At 37.7% G+C, this 20744-nt stretch overlaps 1 protein-coding gene across 2 annotated transcripts in view; it reads right to left on the bottom strand.

Moving 5' to 3' along the window:
* Window positions 1–20744, bottom strand: part of NELL2 (neural EGFL like 2) — a 133013-nt gene that overhangs the window by 105309 nt on the left and 6960 nt on the right. For both annotated transcript variants that reach the window (XM_063309386.1, XM_063309387.1), the window contains exon 3: window positions 1831–1981. In XM_063309386.1, the coding sequence (XP_063165456.1) occupies window positions 1831–1981 (151 nt within the window). The remainder of the gene's footprint in view (window positions 1–1830; window positions 1982–20744) is intronic.

Here is a 20744-nt window from a genome sequence, read left to right as displayed (position 1 = left end):
TTTTTACCTTTAAAGCCCTACATGGCATGGGGCCAGGTTACCTGAGGGACTGTCTCATCCCCATCACATCGACCCATCCCACCTGGTCATGCAGAAAGGGCATGTTGCGGACCCCATCTGTAAAAGAATTTCATCTGGTGGGGTCCAGGAAACGGGCCTTCTCTGCAGTAGCTCTCACCATCTGGAACATCCTTCCACTGGAGGTAAGACAAGCCCCCTTGCTCCTGGTCTTTCGAAAAAATCTAAAAACCTGATCCTGCCAGCATGCCTGGAGCCGGAAGGGGAATAGTCATTCCTGGCGATGGCTAGCCCCCTAGAATGGCCCTTTAGACTCACAGATTGATACAGAATTTCTCAGTCCATCTGGATTTTATCATATTTTATATTTTATATGTATATTGTTTATTGTTTTTTTTATAATTGTATCAAATTTTAACTGTTTTTATTGTAAACTGCCCAGAGCCCTCCTTTGGGGGGAGATGGGTGGTGATAAAAATTTAATTAATTAATTAATAATATTGGTTGTTATGCTACAATCTAGTACATCCATCCCTGAGTGTAACTCAGTGAGGTCTACTTCACAGAATCAGGAATATCCCATGCCAAAATCCCCATGGTTTTTTCTTCTTCATCAATAGTATTCGATTCATATCTCACTATGCTAGGCATTATATGTTTCACTCTACTTCACTCTACAATATCTGAAAGTTGTAAAAGAGTAACTAAATATGACATATGCATATGATTATAAACACAGAAAGTTTTATGCTAGCCAGTTCTACAGGTTAGATCCCATTATGTATCCTATAAATAGCTTTTTAAAGGCCTAAACACTTTTCTCTTTTTAAAAAAATCCTGTTGGACTCAGATATTCAAGAAGCAATTATTAAATGAGCTCCAGAGATTTTAATGCATGTTCATTTTAAAACTAGCATCTGAACAATCATATCCCAAACGAAGTCCAATGGTGGGTTTTACAGCCAACACAGGAACAAACATACCTTTCAAGGAAGGAGGGGACAGAGGGAAGGAGGGAAGAAAAGATTTCTATGGCCTATTTTAGACAACAAATAAAAAATATTGTTTCAGCATGCCGTGGTACACTGTCAATCCTATGCTGATTTATAGCCACAAACACCATTAGATTCAAGGAGTCACTCCACATTCTATATTTTTAAGGATTATGGTGACAATTCTTTGCTAGGGCCATATATTGACTGATTCATCTGATGTAACAGATGCTTAACAACCTTGGTAACAACTCTTTTACCTGTGTTAAGAATTGTCTTACAATATCTTAAAGAAATCTTTCTCAAATGGCCTCAGGTCTTCTAGTTTATTACTTATTATTGTAGATAGATTTCTATAACCTTGGGGAATGTTCACTCTTTCAAAGTTGCATGCCATGTTTTAAGTAAACTTACTATCTTCAATAAATTATATTAGAAATAAATCTAACCTGCTTCAATAGAATTTGCCTCTGTACAGACATGCATAGGATCACTGCCCAAGTCAGCCTCTGTCATCTCTTTCAGATTTATTTTAGGCATGTTCTCAGTTGTGAAGACAAGACTTTTTTGAATTGAGCTAAACTAGGTGTTATCACAGGCAAGCATGTTTTCTTGGCAACAGTACAGAAATTGTTTGCCTCTGCTTTATCCCAAAAGTATTTTTTCAGTGCTTAATTTACTTAACCCTGCTTCTTTTTTCTAGTGGTCTCCCATCTAAGCATTAAGTAGGTTCGAACCTGCTTAGTTATTTTTTTAGAGCAGTCAATTTGAGTGTACCATAAATAAATAAACTTCAAAAAATATATTTTTTTATGCCTACCTGTGATCTAAATGATGAACAGAAAAAATAACACCTGAATTTAAGAGAGTTTGTTTGAGTGATACCAACATTGTAAATTCATGTTTATTTCTTAGTTTCTGGAAAAATAGTTCAGCTTTTTCTGGAGATGCTTTTATATTTCTTGCAGTACCTGAAATAAAGCAAAACAAACAAACAATATTTTTCCAGTTCAAAAGTAAATTAGGCATAGAAACATATTTACAGTTGGTTACAATCAAAAATAATTGATTAGTCAACTGCAACAAACTTTCAGACCTATTTTATTATATATTTCAGTGTGGAATCAAAGTCAAGTATTCATTCTCACCATTGAAATGCTATATTTTATATAAAATTATGTTTAATACACTTAAAGTATTTTTTTTAAAAAAGAAGCATGTTGTTTTAAGTTTTGAGCACAAAAATGATTGCATTTATTAGAACCAAGTCTTTCTAGAAATTTTCACCAAGAAGGGATTTAATTCAATTTAGGATATTTAAACTTTTCATTTTTTGAACAATGTTGTATTAATTTTTAAATTACTTTTAATTTCCTTAGTACTTTGGTTCAATGGTTCTTTTTTCACTACATAATGTCAGTGTTTAGCAATCACATACTAAAGTAATAAAGTATTAAACATTTGTATTCTGTAAGATGTACACCAAAGTCTTCTGAAAATATAAACAATACGTTAACCAAAGTTAGCAAGAAATAAAGGAAAAATGCCCAGGGAAACATGTATTTCACTCAAAGGCCAAAACACACTGCAGCTGTTTACAAAACACAATGGCATTTATTTTTTACAAGAAACAGAGGATAAAATTCACAATTCTAAGCAAAAGGTAATGCACTCAGAGATAAAATTTAGGATGTAGAAATACATATTTTAAAATTGCAAAGTAACTTTTTTTAGAAAGTCATGTTTGGATTATTCTCCTTATTACTCTGAGCACACAGGGAAATCCCTAATTGCCTATGTATCCTTTTTATGTAACAGCTGCAAAGAGACTTTAGATTGTCCTTTTGTCTCTATAAGAAGATTAAAACAGCCATGATGACTCATGAGAAAATCTATGGTTGGGTAACAGCTTGCAAGTTTTTTAGTTCTCCAGGACTAGCAGCATCTCTAGGGGAGGATCAAAACAAGAAAGGTGGCAATTGTGGCATTGCAATGGAAGCCCTGTCCCTTTGTGGGTACACATGGGATCTAATTGCTATATCTTCCATCTTGCCTGTTTTGTCATGTGCACAAACACAAGTACATGCTGCTGTCTAGAGGTGCTCAGCTAAAGTGGTAAGGAAAGCCAAAGATGGAAAATAAATACAAAAGATGGGAGAAAATAATCCAAAGAAAACATACAGGTAATCCTTGTTCAGTGACCACTAGTCCAGGGACTGTTCCAAGTTACAACAGCACTGAATGAGGGGACTTACAACTGTCTCTCATAGTTGCAGCCATGGCAGCATTCCCGTGGTCACTTGATTGCAATTTGGCAACCGGCTCGCAATTACAACGTTGCAGCGTCCCGCAATCACTGGATCACCATTTGCAACCTTCACTGCCAGCTTCCAACAAGCAAAGCCAATCAGGAAGCTGGCAGGAGGTTGCAAATGGTGGCCATGGGGTGCTGCAACCACATAGGATTTGCCTAATGATGGCAACTGGAACTGCTGTTGTAAGTTGGCACAGTTGCAGTCATCCCCTAGAGATGCTGTTGCCCAACTGTGTTTTATGACTGCATCACAGCGACAGAGTTGCCTATCCCAATTTCCATTGTTAACTTAGGACTATGCTTCTTATATTTACATAGTTAGCCTATAGATTTATGCATTAAGTAAAAACAGCTTAGCTACATGACAGAACTAGCAAGCAGGGTGAAGACTGCATGTTCAGGTTCACTATTTATTTATTCAATATATGAATCACTACAACTATATGACTCACTGTGGTCCTATAAAATATATAATAATACAACAAGAGCAGTGGACGAGCAATTGATTTATTTTTCTCCCTGCTTCCTCTCTTCTCTACATGGTAAGATTTGGAGAGTAAGGATCTGTTAAGGACCTTCCTAGACTACTAAGTCTTTCTTCTGTGTTTCTGGATCAATATTACTGACATGTGAGAAAATGGAAACCTGTCACACATTCATGGCACTGTTACTTTTATTCCCTTTGGGAATGGGTTTCACATTTAAAATTAGAAATGCTGAGCCTCAATCGCCCTGAGAAAATATTTCTGATTGGTAGCTCAATTCCAGGCCCAAAGAGTCCTAAGAGAATCAGAACTAGCAAGGTAAAGTTGGCAGGGAAAATAGAGACGGATGCATGATGGACTTTTTATTCCTTTTCACTGCTGCTTGTGCTCTGGTATAACCTCAAAGTGTGCTCCCATTCTCTGTCCCTGTATTGCTTTGTTTACTCAGATTAATGATTGCTAGCTTTGGTATACAAATCTGAGCCTTATGTAACTTGAAACAGCTAACCCATTTTCTGAAGTTTGCCTTCATGGCCTTTCTTCAAATAAAATAAAATTCCTTTACTCTTTCTTACTTTGATATTGGGTGTTATCCGATGCTTAGGCTTAGAAATTCTGGTTAAAAGAGGGAAAGCAGAGGCATTTATTTAAAAGCTCATTCCTAGGGAAGAGTAATTTTATGTTCTCCATGATCCAGATTTCAGAATCTATTCAAGAATAGCTGGAATTCTTTTCAAGAATAGCCAGAATTTTGTAATGGGCTGTGAGAATAACCTTGGGAGACAGGAGGAAATGATGCAGCATAAACAATGGTCTGATAAGCAAGATCTGAATCCAAAGGGTGAATGGGGAAGGAGTAAGCACCTCAGAACGGACCTTCCCTAGTTCTCTGGAAAGTAAAGGCAGGGAAGGGAAGAAGTGCTAAAGGTAGTATTAGTACTTATGGTTTTTGTTCCCTTCTGGAAGAATGCCAACACCCCAAATTCTAGCAGAGGTTGAAAGTCTCAGGCTTGTGCCGTTATTTATTAAGAGAATCCCTTCCATTCCCAACTATGTGTATAAAGCCAAAAGTTAAATACAAATATAGTAATACATTTATAACACAACATGTCCCCATAATGAAGCTACACATACCTATTAAAAATGAAACACAGAAATATAGAAGGAATTGACTTCTAAATGTTGATCATGACTCATTAAATGGACAAGTAATATTAAGTAATAAATTCTGAAATGCAGCAGGTTATCAAAAGTGTATGTTCATTATATACAGAGAGTTTTACAGTTCAACAGCACATACTATAAGATTATTTCCCTATTTATTAATTTCATATCCTGTGCATAGATACTTGAGATTAAACATCATGTGCTTAATTCAGGGGGGTCTAAGATCTTTAGTCAATTAAAATGCAACTTTTAGCTTTTAATTAAACATTCAAATTATATTGCAACAAAAACTGTGAAGTAGGAATCCTACAAAAAAAAAGAGATGTTTCCTGCTCTTGATTACTTTCCTCAAATTTTTCTTAGGCTACTCTGGGACAAATGATAATCAACACTGAAAATCTCATTTAAACCTCAGTTACTCTGACATCCCAATAGATAAGCCATGGCTTCTTCTCTGAAAAACTTTCCAGGACTATGCTGTCTAAATATCCACTACACTACTGGGAGGGGTGAATATCAGAACTGAATCAATCAGTCTCTAAAACCTATATAGTCCAATTAGCTATTAAGATGATTCAAGTCCATGAAAAATTTAGTTTAATAAACAAAGAACTTTAAGAAACAGACAGCACCATATCCAGATTAGAGGTTAAATTCAAAACTGGTAGTCTCCAAAAACTAGAGATTATGAGGAAGAAGTATCAGATGTGCACAGATAATGGTGTACTGGCAGTGAATGAATGATCCTGCACTGCACTGTTGCAATCACTGACTGTAAAATTCCTTACAACCTCTGCAAACAAGAATACACCTCTTTCATTACCATCAATGTGACTTTTCCAGCCTTAATTAATTATCAGTAAATGAAGTATGAAAGAAAGCCAATCAGAATTTAGAAATGTATGTATGCACTCTAGTGTGCCTCTTCTCTGACAACAACTGTGATGAGGACCAAAAATAGACCCATAATGAAGCACTTCTCTTACAAGCATCTTGTGTGGTGCTCTTATGTTTCTCTTTTGCACAAAGCCAGTTCTATTTTAAGTATAGATTTTCATTCACATCAGTACAAAAGACATCAGGCAGGATAAAATGAAATATAGGAATTTTTCCCACTTGCAGTTTAAATTAGCAACAAAATGCTGTGGCAACCCCAGGGTTCTACCTTGATGACATAAACCTGGCTTCATCTTATACCCAGCCTATATTTTAAACCATCTTATGTTAATCCTACAGCATCAAATAACCCCTTTTTCCTCTATAATCCATTCCAGAGCCAAAACATGTAAACTTATTCTGCTTCCTCACCACACATTCCTCCTTTTGCAAAAAGTCCACCCCATCTTGAACTTCACTGACAGATGCACTGGGAAAGTTCCTATACAGTAGGCTTTATCTATACTGCCTGGCTGCCCTGTCACTAGAATAGGCTGACAATCATTTCTGGAAGGCAGAAACTGATGACACCATCATTACAGTGCTCTCACAGTGTGTTATTCTGCACTACTTCTAAAGTATAATTTCCCCTGTTATGTCACCTCATGTTCCTGTCTGTTTGGGACTGGGTGGTACAGTTTGGTGCAGACTAACTCCAGCAGTTCACTGGCTATGTCCCAGAGGCAGAAATGCCCCTTCAACAAAGTCAGTGATTCCTATGACCTCAGATACCTTTGAAAGTTTCTTTCCTGTGAATGCTTATGCAGAATAGTTATAACACTTGTCCTGTAAATAGAATAGTCGTTGTTTGAAACCAAGAAGATTTTTAATTACTATTTTTCTCTCCTTGAACTTCCTTGCTTTCTCTGTGCTTTAAATAAAGTCCAGCAGTGCAGCCTTTCAGCAATTTCTCCAGTTGCCAGAGGTAGAAGAGTTTGACCCTTCTCTCTTTCCCGGTTGCAATGATCCAATTTCTTTTATTCAATAAATTCTGGACCTCTTGGACACAAGCAATTTTTAGAAAATGTTTATCACACAGCCTCTCCCTTGATCTCCTACATCTCTCAAATTCATTCAGGCTAAGAGAATTATCAGAGAAAGGCTCTTAGATATTGGATACCAGAATAAGAGAAACCTTGTTTCAAAATCTATCACATTTGGTTTAATCATCCTAGATGAAACTAACTAATTACATCAACTCCCTGATTTCCCATTTCAACGAAGTTTGAAGAATAGCTCAACTGATTTCCCATTGCAACAAAGCCAAATACAATAGTTTGCCTTTATCACTATTATACATGTGATTTAACAAAGTTCCTGCAGCTAGATGAACCTGCCCTCGTGATGATGGTTTATTTGAATCTATCTTCCATATGCTGTTACACTGCTCTTCATATAATGATACCCAAAGAAGACTGATTTTTCCTTTGTTGTTATATGCTCCAGCCCAGGCTGAGAAATCTTATGTTAATGCTCTCCTAATGGTAAGGATGGACTTATTACACATAATGTAGCAAAGTTTTGTATAGCATCTGTGAAAGTGCACAAGCCACTGACTTATGGACTACATGAGTAATACCTTTATATTTGTTCCATCAGTCCTTGGTCATGTGTGAATGAAATATTGCAATTTATCATTACTATGTTAGAGTATTAAATTTTACGGTACAGTTTGTTTCTAATTTGCTAATGTATTACATTATAGACTCAGTATTAGTCTTGGATTTCATTTACAGTTGAAATTTTCCTTAACTAGTTTTAATTTTTAGTTTTTGTTTTGTGTAAATAGAGTACAGCACTGTGTAGTATTTATTTATACTTAAGAACACATATATGTGTGTATTATACACATACATACACCCAAGTATAAATATACAGGAAAAAAATAATAGATTTTTCACATCATTTAGTGTACTACCTATTTTCTATTCCGCACACGGAAAAATTTTGGAGCCCCTCTTGTTAGGGAAATCATTTTGGCCTGATTCACATAAAATTGAATATTTAATAAATTTAGACAAGGAGACATGGAGATTAGCAAGCTTTGTGTGGCCTGATGCTAAAAAGAGAGAGGGTATTATCAAATGTTCCCAATGTTTCTCCATTATTTTATCTGCTGTAATAACAATGGTTTAATGTATTTTATTAATGTTTTGCCACTTTAAGTGGATTTTATCTCATTTGTTATGACCAATGGTCAAAACAACAAACATACTGTCATGTTCATCGTTCCAATGGTTTGAATACATCGTAACGTTTCACATGTCACTCTCCTGTTCCGTGTCTGTCATTTGCGGGGAGGGGAATTTCAGCTGTGCCAGGCTGTAATCTCCTTGCTGTTCTGCAGGAATGTATGTTTGGGTTATGACATGTCTTCAAGGTTACTTTCCCAGGCCGATGTGTGACGGTTGCCAACACCTGGGAGGGGGTGGTTGCTATGGTGGGGCGAGGGGCGGGATTGGGTTTGAAGCGAGGGTATTTAGTTTGTATTTGGCGCGCTTTTGCTCATTCTCAGCTTTCTCTGTATTTGCATACTATTCCTTTAATAAATCAGTTATCTTTAAGCCCGAGCTTGTGAGACTGAGTATTTGGGATTAGGCAACCGTTACATAAAGCTGAGAATCATAATGAAATTTTCCGCTAGCCCCCATCCAAGCCTTTGGTGAAGGGGAGAGCTAGCGATGACTTTAACAATGGATGGACGAATCGGGGCGCAACAGCGCTCCAGCGGGGACGGCGTGGCGGAAGCTCGGTCGGGGCTAGCTCATGCCACCTGGAGACCCCAATACCCCACGTTTCCGGAGGTGGAATTCGCTGATCGGCGGGTCAGGCCGCAACGGGCAGAGTCGCGGGGGAGCGACCTCAGCGCGGTGGCCGGTAGTGATGTTCCGGAGTCGGGGATGGGTTTGGAGGTGGAGAGCGGCGCCCCGGTGTGGTCCCCGGAGTGGCTGGCATCCTTGATGGCCCAGGCTGGGACGCGGCGTGGCTGCATGGTTCCGGCGAAGGAGGGCGGCACATCGGCATTTTCGTTGGAGTGGTGGGTGTTCCTGCTGACCGAAGCCGAGCTGCGGTGCGAGCGCTCGGAGGCGCAGCGGGACTGGATGAGGAACTTCCTGTGGCTGGAGATGGCGCTGCTCCACGGGATGCAAGCGCGGCAGGAGAGAGCCATCGTTCCTGCCTGTGTCAGCGCCAAGAAGGGTGCGGCCTCGAGGGGCCTGGGCTGCGTGGAGAGCGGCGGCGGTCGGGCGGGATGCAGCGGAGAGGCCGAGGTGAGACAGCCCGCCTTGGGGCCCGAGGAAGAAGGCGACGCATTCATCGCACTGAGGGCGGAGGAGGTGGACCCACCGAGCGAGGCTGGCGATCAGCGAGAAATCCTGGATTTCGGGCGAGATAGGGGTGGGTTTCAGGGCTTTGTTTGCTGGAAGCATGTCCCTCCGGACTGAGTGGAGGGGCGGGGCTCTGTGGTTTGCTTTAGCATTCTCATGCTGTTTAGCCTTTTGCATTTATATGCTGTTTAACCACTGTAACCTGTTCCTTGCGTTTTGTCATGATCGCAATGTTCAATGCTAATATCTGCATCGTGAAAATTTTCATGCCAATGCTTAGATCTTGTGTAGAGATGAATGGGAGCGTTTCACATGTGGATTCTTTGATGCGTGTCTTCCTATGTATAGGTGCTGATGCGTGTCCCACACTGTAAAATCACTTAGCCCGTCTTTATTCTGCCTAGCCGCATGAACTTGCTGCTTAGTTTAGTTTCTTTAAGGGGGGCGATATGTCATGTTCATCGTTCCAATGGTTTGAATACATCGTAACGTTTCACATGTCACTCTCCTGTTCCGTGTCTGTCATTTGCGGGGAGGGGAATTTCAGCCGTGCCAGGCTGTAATCTCCTTGCTGTTCTGCAGGAATGTATGTTTGGGTTATGACATGTCTTCAAGGTTACTTTCCCAGGCCGATGTGTGATGGTTGCCAACACCTGGGAGGGGGTGGTTGCTATGGTGGGGCGAGGGGCGGGATTGGGTTTGAAGCGAGGGTATTTAGTTTGTATTTGGCGCGCTTTTGCTCATTCTCAGCTTTCTCTGTATTTGCATACTATTCCTTTAATAAATCAGTTATCTTTAAGCCCGAGCTTGTGAGACTGAGTATTTGGGATTAGGCAACCGTTACACATACTGATTGATTGGATTGATACAGGAAGAAAATCAATTAGCAATAGCTTTCCTGAAACAGCAAGGTAGTAGGGCACAATATCAGAAGAACTGTCCAATGGGAAGATGTGGAACCTGCATTCTGGACTGAACACCTTGCAACCCCTTGCCCAAGTGTCTCAGTCTGAATAAGATTTTCTTAAACTATTTTAGAGTCAAGCTGGTATGAACACAAAACAGGAGCAGATTATACACTAAGCACAGATATGTCCTTAGGGGGTTGGTGGAAAATACATGCCATTGGCTATATCAGCCAATAGTCTCCCCTTTCCTCAACCACCAATATGGGCAATACATTTTGTTTAGCTAGCCAAGAGAATATCAAGAGTCAGGACACCATGTTGCTATTTATGAACAGTGAAAACAAGTTCATAAATGCATCAGAAAACTAAGTCTCCCTAACATAACTAGGTGAAACAGAAAGCAGGACATCTTTATCTTAATAGCCGTAGAAAACTGGAGGAGAAGCATAGTTCTTGTTACCCTTCAGCACTATTATATAACAACCTATGTGTTTTGTAATAAAAAAGAGCTATCATACAGCAATGAGACTTTAATCTGGAGAACTGCTATACGGTAGCAAGGAGTTAAGGGTTTTGTTTCTCTTTGCTGCTGGTAGTCTAGATTTTTGCTGCTCACATAGGACTAAATGAGTGAGAATTTGGGAGCAGGGGGAATATTTTTATAAATCATAATACATTTCATGGAAGATTGATTCACTTTCTTTATTGCAGTTGTGGTTCAAAACTTCTGCGGATATACTTAATTGAAACAGTTCAGATTTCCTCAGTGGGTACATATAAGTCCTGCAACTGTACTTTAATTTCCTTTACCACTTTGAATGAAAAGTATTGATCGTTTGATCATTTCAGATATTGAATTATACTTCAATAGGGCCAAGGGTGATGCCTAGGACAATTGTCCCCATTGCATGCCACATGTATAAAAAGGTCCATATGCATTTTATTCTTCAGTAAGTGAGCATAAGATTACCTTTTCAGACATTGTTGTTATCAACTTGAGCTGAACTGAAACTTCTGAGTTGTTTATAAAACAAATGTAATGTTGCATTAAGTAATGTTTTATACGATTTGCATTCATGCCTCTATTTTATTTTGACCAGGGAGCACTTCAAGAACTACTGTACCTGTCTGTGGCTGATTAATTATCTGCAGAAATGTTTGTGCCCTTTACAATAACTCATACAATAGCTCATGCTTTGACAATCCTCTTTATTCTAAATTTAAGCAGAGTTCTACTTTCCTCCATAAAAAAATGTATTATGCTGCACTCATTCTGAGCTCGTATTTATGCTTATAAATAGACTGAGCTTCAGTTTATTTTATCTCTATTCATTAATGTAAAGCTTTATACATCTACTTAGTGTTTTCTGAAAGTTATTGTATCAAGCTGGCAGTTGTCTCATCTTCAAAAAGGAAAAAATGTGCAACATCAATTATGATTGATTTATTAAAGCTTTGAAATATATATATTGAATATATTGAAACTCATTGAGAGAAAACCATAGGAACTATGAAATGAACTTAAAGAAGTTGTTAAGGATAAATAGGAAAAAAGACTGCCAAAGATGAAGAAACAGAAGAAAGCAAACTGGATGTCAGAACAAACCATGGAAATTGCAAGAAAAGAAGTCAAAGCCAAGAGAGAAAATCTCAAGAGGGAACTTAAGACAGACTTTCAAAGAGCTGTTAGAAGAGACAAGAAGCAGTATTACAACAAAATCTGTAAAGACATTGAAGATGGAAACAGACATGGAAAATCAAGGAAACCCAAACCTTGAATTGATATGCTAACAGACACCAATAGACAGACAGTAACTGATTCAAAGAAGATCAAATAAAGATGGAAGAAGTACGCTGAAATACTGTGCAGTAGAGATGGCAACATGCAAGATACCTTAGAAGATATTCCCTACTTACAAAAATTTCTAGTACTAGAAGCTGAAATTAGATAAGTACTGCAATTATTACCAGTCAGATGGCTGCAGAAACTGATGGAATGCCCACAGATACAGTATATGGCAAGCAACGGAAGAAGAATCAATGAAAGGTTCTAACCAAGCTATGCTAGCAAATCTGGAAAATGGCACAATAGATTGGAAGAGGTCAATTTATATTCCAATACAAAAAAAGGAGACTTAACAGAGTATGAAAACTATTGTACAATATCCTTAATTTGACATACTACCAAAATAATACTTCCAACATAGATTAAAGCCCTACATGGCAAAACAAATGCCAGAACTTTAAACTAGCTTTAGAAAACGCTGAGAAACAAGAGACATTATTGATGACGCATGCAGGATAATTGAGAAACCCAAAGAATACCAAAAAGGAGTGTACTTCACTGATCATAGAAAAGTCTCCAATTGTGTTGGTTATGTCAAGCTGTAGAATGTGAAGAGAAAAATGGGAATCTCATAAAATCTCATTGTTGTCATGCAAAACCTATATACAGGTCAGGAAGCCACAGTATGGGTAGAACATAGCAAAAGAGACTGACTCCAGTTCGACAAAGGAGTGAGACAAGGCTGTATAATCTCCGCTTATTTATTCAACCTATATGCTGAATATATATTGAGGGAAGCTGGATTGGAAAAATATGAGCATGGTCTTAAAATTAGAGGAAGAAACATGTTACAATGGTAACCTAGAATGCAAAGGATCTGCAAGCTCTAGTGATAAAAGTCAAGGAGCACAATGAGACTAAAATTAAATATAAAGAAGACTAAATTAATGACAACAGGAACAAGAACCAGTCCTAGAATTGGCGATGAACATATTGAAGTGATAGACAGCTTCTGACTTTTAGGATCAACCATCAACAGTAAAGGAACAGGTAATCAAGAAATGCTGCAGTCTAGCACTTGGTAGAATAGCCATGAAGGCCTTGGCAAAGATATTCAGATGTCATGATGAGTTTAAACCTACAAAGATTAGAATAGTGCAGAAAAGAGTATTCCCTGTGATAATCTATGGAAGAAAATAGAATATGTGTGTGTGTGTCTGTGTATGTATGTATTTGTGTTATACACAAACATATGAGGTATTTATAAAGGGAGTGGCTAAATTCTTTATATTTGAATATATTCTAGCATGTAAAATTGCATTTATGTTCTATGCCTTTATCATTCCAAATTATAACTGTGGCCCAAAATATGTAACTCTTAGTGTGTCATCTGTCCCAATATAACAAAACTATAAATTAACAAAAGATTATAAGGATTCACAGCCCAAGAATCAGTAAGTTTACTTTGGAATCAATCTCATTATGTTTTGATTACACTTTAGGGAAATGTTTATATGATTGCAGTCTAAGCTATTACAGGATGTTGTTAACTACAGCATACTTTGCCATTTGCCATGCTACCTTGGGCTCTTATGAGTTTTAGTTCAGTTTTATCCCTAACCTTGTTTTCTATTTTATTTCAGCTTGAATAGGAATCGAGAAAAGAACTGGACCGAAGGAGAAGAAAGATTCAACATTGACTCAAGTTTTCATTACCTGAAGTAAGCCTTGCAATAAAATGTATTTTCTGCTCTTTATGGATGTCTTTCAGGACCAAGCATATGGCCTTTGAGAGGTATTCATAAGGCCAGAACAAAAACTAAATCTGATTTAGTTGTATGGGCATTTTAATATGATTCAGTTTACAGTACAATAATTGAATATGGTGGCAAACTGGAAGGGTTTCAAGGGCCTATATCTAAACCTTTTATGGGCTATATGCAGCTCCAGGGCCTCTGCTTATGCACACTTGCTATCTGGTTCTGTTCTGGGTCCCAACTGGCATGTTCTCTGTCAAGATGCTATGGATTGTAAGGGATTCTAAAAGACCAAATCCATTTCTTACTGACCCTCTCCCATTTATATTTTGTTTTCCTTGTGACCGTCAACATTCCACGACCCTTGAAGACCAACAGGAATTGTTCATCCTTGTTGAATTTTTTAAATGTGTGCATGTTGCTTATTTGGTTTTGATGAAATCTAGCCTAGTTGCACTGCTGGTTTTTTTTTCAACACTTTGTACTTCTGTATTCCTATCACGATACTCTTTGTTGACATATCCACCTCCGTTTGATACTTCATTTGTTTAATACTGTGAATAAATAAATTTACAATTGATTCATTCCAATATCACAATTTGTTCTAAAAGAAAACATGGGGTCAAATACAAAATTAGCATGCAAAATGTATCACTATCTGTAACAGTCACTGAAGAGAGTTATTCAGCAACACAGTACTAACATGTTGTTCAAGACAGTCTATTTCTGCTTTATTTTATGGCAACAGCTTGTATCAGAAAGAAGTATTTAAGAAGCCACTAAGTCTAAAGTTCCTTCATGTATCAATCTGACAGATTAAACCTTCTCTTTGGTATTCTGCATTTTCATGTTCTTTACCTAAGTCTAAACTTAAGAGTTAGGAGCAAATAATGAAACAAAAGCTTGTTTTCTGAATGACTGTATATACATAAGAGTTCTTTCAGAATGTCAACATTATTTACACTACCAGATATGTAATACTATCCTCAGTGTGTCAAATACTATGAAATAGTAGGTAACTGTATTCATTAATTGACTGAAATTCCGCATTACGTACACATGATTTTATTCAGTAGTTATAGTGATATTATAACTACTGAATAAAATCATGTATGCGTAATGCAGAATTTAAGCTTCTAATTAAATAAATACAGGTATTTCAAATCTAGGACTAAGGTTTGGATCTTACTTGCCTCTTTTACTTGCACTGACACATTTCTCAAGCCAGTATGGTTAGATATATCTGATGTAATACAAGAATATTTAGAATATTTATTTATCCCTTATTCTTTAGCTTTTTGGATCCATTTAATAAGATGACCAAACAATCTCACACTACAAAATTACTAAGTGAAAAAACTCCTTCATCTTTTCATTTAGGTCATTTCAGTCATGTATGGTTTACAAGTATAGATGAATGCTTATGAGTATGCATTATGAAGAAATACATCAAGTTAAAAGACTTTCTTTTTGTTTTATGTTTTTCATAGAGAACAAGTTTTTATAGTGAGATGGGTAGTGGATAACTTTAATAATGAATAAAATATAAATAAATAAACAAGTTCAACCATATTAATATTTTTGCAAAGCTTCATGGCAGCTATGTTTCTTTATTCTGTGGTTCCTTGATGGGTCTCCCAAAATATTAAGGGCTTCCAAGTGAATTTTAAATCTCCTTGTGACTGGAGAATTTTCCCACAGGTTGTTCCAGGGTGGAATTTATACATGGGCTTTTAATCAGGGAAGCTGCAAAATTGGTGATTTCTTTTCTGGAAAATAACATCTTATTTCTAAGGAATATACTTATTTAATGGGCAGACTGAAAGCTGTTTTCAGTGATCTGACTAGACATGCAACAGCCACCCATGAGATTCAACAATTTTGTTAAGGTAAGCACAAAATATGCTTATATATAGCTGACTTCCAACTTTACACTCAGGATTTTGGCTGGAATGAAGTGGCATTGATTGAACAGTTTAAAAAGGGACTATCTGATAAACTAAGGGATAAGCTAATTTGACAGGAACTCCAGGCACCTTGGAAGTGTTAATCCAGCACAGTATGACTACAGGCAAAAGACTCAAAAACTGCAACACACTAAAAATAGGAAAGACATATTACTATTCTCTGTTTATGCCCTTTTCTCCCCTAAGTCTACTCAACAGAGTCTTCAGATATAAGGCCCATGCAACTGGGAACCAGCAGGTAACAACTGCAAAAAGCAATGCTGATGCATGCAAAGTCTTTATATTGTATCATTTTGCAATATTTTGCCATAAATTACTCTGCTAAACATTCCTACTCTAAATCAGCCATGAAGTGCCATACATGTGGAATAAGGGGGCACTTGCAAAACAACTGCCTTAGATATAACAAGCCTACCTTGTCAGACAATGACACAAAGCCCTCTCTATCCCACAAGGTCAGAGAAGGAGGTAGTCAGCAATTAAGTGGTCTCAGCCATACACCTTGATCCTATACAGTATGTTACGCTTTACACTGAAATTGGCTCTGTGCTAAACTTCCATGGCCTGAACCGCTGGCCAATTTTATAGATCCTGCATAGGACATATAGAAATACATTTTGTCTACTCAAACAATAGATATTAATGGTAAGCCTGGCCAGTTCTGAACATACAGGCCCTCTTCACACAAACACACAACACACCATTTTTTCTTGGCAAGGTTCTTCAGAACTGGTTTGCCATGGCTTCTTTCCTAGGGCTGAGAGAAAATGACTGGCCCAAGGTCACCCAACTGGCTTTGTGCCTAAGGTTAAGACTAGAACTCACTGTCTCCTGGTTTCTAGCCTGATGCCTTAACCACTACACCATACTGGCTCTCTGTCATTAGTTTGGTCTTTATATCTAATTTCAGTCTTATTTTTTCACTGTGGTCCTTGACTTTCATTACTAGAGCTTGCCTTTTCATTTTCAAGTATCAGAGTAGCGACATCAGCATAGCACAGGTTATTAATATTTCTTTCTCTAATTTTAAAAACACGCTCAGCTCCTTCTGACCAGCTTCCCTCAATATATATATTCAGCATATAAATGGAAGAGCCGGTATGGTCTAAAAGTTAAGGCAATAGGCTAGAAACCAAGAGTCTGTGAGTTCTAGTCCCGCCTTAGGCATGAAAGCCAGCTGGGTGACCTTGGGCCAGTTACTCTCTCTCAGCCCAACTCACCTCACAGGGTTGCTATTGAGGAGAAAATAGGAGGAGGAAGGAGTATTAGGTATGTTTGTTGCCTTGAGTTATTTATAAAAACAACAAAGGTGGGGTAGAAAAATAAAAAAAATAAGGGAAGACTATACAGCCATGTCTCACTCCTTTGTCAATTTGGAGCCAGTCTGTTTTTCCATCTGGACTATGACTTCCTGATCTGTGTATAAGTTTTGCATGAAGACAATGTTCCAACTCAAGTTGCAGACACAATAGCTAGGAGTTAAGTTATTTACTAGAGCCAGACAGATAACAGTAGACAACATCATAAATTAGGGTCTTTGCAAAGAGTGCTTGCCCGAATAATTCTGTCTGAAGTTCAAGTAGCAAGAGAATGGTCCAAATTCATTCCAGGAGTCAGACAGCTTAGTCAGAAAGTCCAGTAGTCAAGGATTTGAGTGAGGAAACACAGGAGCAAGAGTCACAAGTTGGAATTCCAAACAGTTGATTCCAACAAAAGCTGAAGGCAAAGCAGCTACATAAATCTATCTGCAGGCAGCTGGCTGCAATTCCTCAGGCCTTGCCATTTGCTAGAGAGGAGCCTCATTGGGTAGCATTGCTCTACTCGCCACTGCTTGTGTCAAGACCTGGGGCTTGGGGATTGTGCCTCATCATCCAGCTGCTCCAGCTGATCAGGATATGCCTGTGGTTGATCAGCCTCAGATGGCTTGATGATTTCTGAGGCTGACTATCCACAGGGTCGGCTGAAGCAATGTCATCAGATTCTGAATCGTGGCCCATGACAGACAATACGATTTTCTGGAATTCCCATTTTTCTAAGCACATTCCACAACTTGACACAGCTGACACAATAAGAACTTTCTATAATTCATGAAGCACATACTGACATATTTTTAGTATTCTTTGGCTTTCTCAATTATCCTGCATGAATCAGCAGTAATATCTCTTGCTCCTTGGCCTTTTCAAAATCCAGTTTGAACATCTGACATGACCCCCTCCATATAAGGTTCTAATCTGTGTTGGATGATACTAAGAATTATTTGGGTAGCATGTGGGATTAAGGGTATTGTATGATAATTTGCACACTCAGTTAAGTCTCTTTAGTATTCGTAAGTAGACCGATATCTTCTAATCATTGTGTCATTTGATTTGCTGCCATAGTTTGTTAACCTTCCAACTTTGAAATGGCAAGAGTCTGATCTAACTTTATCTTCTAGTATTTGAGGTTCTTTCAAGTAGGGAATATCATCTCAGGTATCTTGGATGTTGACATCTCTACTGTACAGAATTTGAGGCTGGAACATTCTTCTGAGTTGGGAGATTATTTAGAAGTTATTTCTTGTTTTTCCATGTCTGTTTCCATCTTCAGTGTCTTTAAAGATGTCATTAAAATACTACTTCTTGTCTCTTCTAACAGCTCTCTGAAATTCTTTGTTAAGTTCCTCCCTGAGAACTCTTGTCTTTCTTGGCTTTGGCTTCTCTTTTTGGCAATTTCCACCAAAATCCAGTTTTCTATCTTCTGTTTCTTGGTCTTTGGCAGTCTCTTTTCACATTCATCCTTAACAACTTATTTGATTTCAATCCACAGTTCCTCTGGTTCCCTAGGTTCAAGCCATTCCTGATGTTCCCTTTGAAAATGACAGGTAGGACCTCTGGTGGGAATATGGCTGTCTGAACAGCTGTGCCCATGAGCTCCACAGGCAGATATGACAATGCGGCTTTTTGGGGGGGCTCAGGCAGGCTTTTCCTGAAGCCCTAGAGCATTTTCATGGACAGAAAATGCTCAGAATCATCCCATTTGTACGCCTCACAGTCAGAGGATCGCGAACAGCGTTAGCGCTAATCTGGTAAGAGACCCCGGGAGGCTGGGACGTCATCATTTCCAAACCACGCTGTAGCCTTAAAGGGACACTAAGACCAACCACCCCATTTCTAAACCACCTAATTTATACTTTTTTCAAGTTTATGTACCCCAAGAGAGGTTTTCTACAGCAAGGAAAAACGAACTCTTTTGGTGCCTATCATTATTTCTGGATTAATTTTTAAAAATCTTTTTAAGTTTTGGCTTGTTTTCCCATTTAAATACTAAGGTGGACTGAGAATAAATAATTGCCTCCCTGCTATTATTTTTGTATTGAATTTGAAGGATTTAATATTTTCCTACATGTTGAATTTACTGTTTTGAATCTTCAGCTTTATGTTGCCACTTTCTGTGGGAGCTGCTTGTTAGCATACTTTCTCTTGTGTCAACAACTTTTGGAAATTTTTCATTAACTCATTAACTCCTACTTACACTAATCAAGTATCTAGGGGGCGCCATAATCTACTGCCTGAAACATGGAGGATTTCAAGGAGACTCTCTCAGAGTTCCATTGTGAGCTTAAACAGACCTACAAACAGATCTTTTCCGATTCCTGTCAAGCTATTTTGCAAGATATTCAGGACATTGTAGAAAATATTAATTTTAAAATGTCATCTGGTTGAGGACATTGTAGAAGAAGTTGAAGATTTTAACAAAGATAGAGATATTTCTACTGACAGCGAGACTGAAGCCTTTGCTGAAATCCCAGGCAACAATTACATTCTGGTACTGAAGGGGTTAAAGGGACAGTCTGAGTTGCAAATTACAAATGGAGTTGCTTTTCTGATGGAATGTTGTGGGAAAGAAGACGCTCTGTTCTGTGGGAGGTTTTTTGCTGAGAAGTCTGAACTTCTAAGTGGGGCAGTTGGACTGTTTGATTTCTGTATGAAAAAATGCCTTGTCTGCAATATGGAGGTATGTAAATGCTTTAGTATATTTTGAAGTGGGATAAAGATTTAAGAACGTTTATTTGGATTGATATTAAGGCTTGTATGATTCCATTTTTCTTTAATGATTTGGATTAAGATTTACTGGATTGCTTTTAAGGTTTGTTTGATTTTTAATATTTATAAGGTATAATAATGATTGTGTGGTTTTAGGTTTAATAGGGTTGTTATAGTATTATTAATTATAAAAGTAGACAATGTATATGTTTTTATAATCTGATTTTTATTATAGTGGACAGAAATATATAGAATAGTGGTAAGAAGGAAATAATTAAATAAATGTTCTGGGCGTGGTTGATTCTTTTAATATAAGGGGAAGGAGCAATTGTATTTAGTGATTTTTATAATGTGCTAATGGAATGATTTATAGAAATAATGTGATCTTGGTTTGATATAGAGCAAGGGATTGATTATGGAAATTGCTGTATATTGTTGAAAGTCAGAAGTTACCTCTTTATGTAATCTTCAAAATTCTTTTTTCTTGTGTTTAACACTTTATTTTTTTTTTATTTTTTATTTTTGTAGTTTTTATCTTTGTTTCAAACTTAATAAAATTCTTATAAAAAAAAGAAAATGACAGGTACGTGGTCAAGATCATGTTGCGGAAACTGATTGGTTTCATCTTCCACTTTAGCTTAAAGTGGGCAGTTCATGATCTCTTCAACATTCCCAGGAACATTCAGTCCTTGGCTATGTCTTTATTGCTATAACTATGCTGCTTCACTTCCTTGTACCAATGATAATATAATCAATATGATTTTTGTGGACTCCATCTGGTGAGGTCCATGTACTATATCTATTGTTTTGATTGTTGGAAGAATGAAGCAATCATTAGATTGGGAGAAATGGATAAATCATTCTCCTGCTTCATTTCAGTTTCCTAGGCCATACTGTCCAACCACATTTTCCTCTTTAAAATTTATAACTTTGGCATTCTAGTCTCCAACCACAAGCAGTACATCTTCCTTGCATGTTCTGTCAATGCGTGGTCAACTGAACATGACCATAAGATTAATCAACCTCCTTTTCTTCTGCATCAGTGGTTGAAGCATAAACCTGGATA

Source organism: Candoia aspera, chromosome 7 (genome assembly GCF_035149785.1).
Source record: "Candoia aspera isolate rCanAsp1 chromosome 7, rCanAsp1.hap2, whole genome shotgun sequence".
Classification (NCBI taxonomy): domain Eukaryota; kingdom Metazoa; phylum Chordata; class Lepidosauria; order Squamata; family Boidae; genus Candoia; species Candoia aspera.
This window is presented reverse-complemented; position numbering and strand designations above follow the sequence as displayed.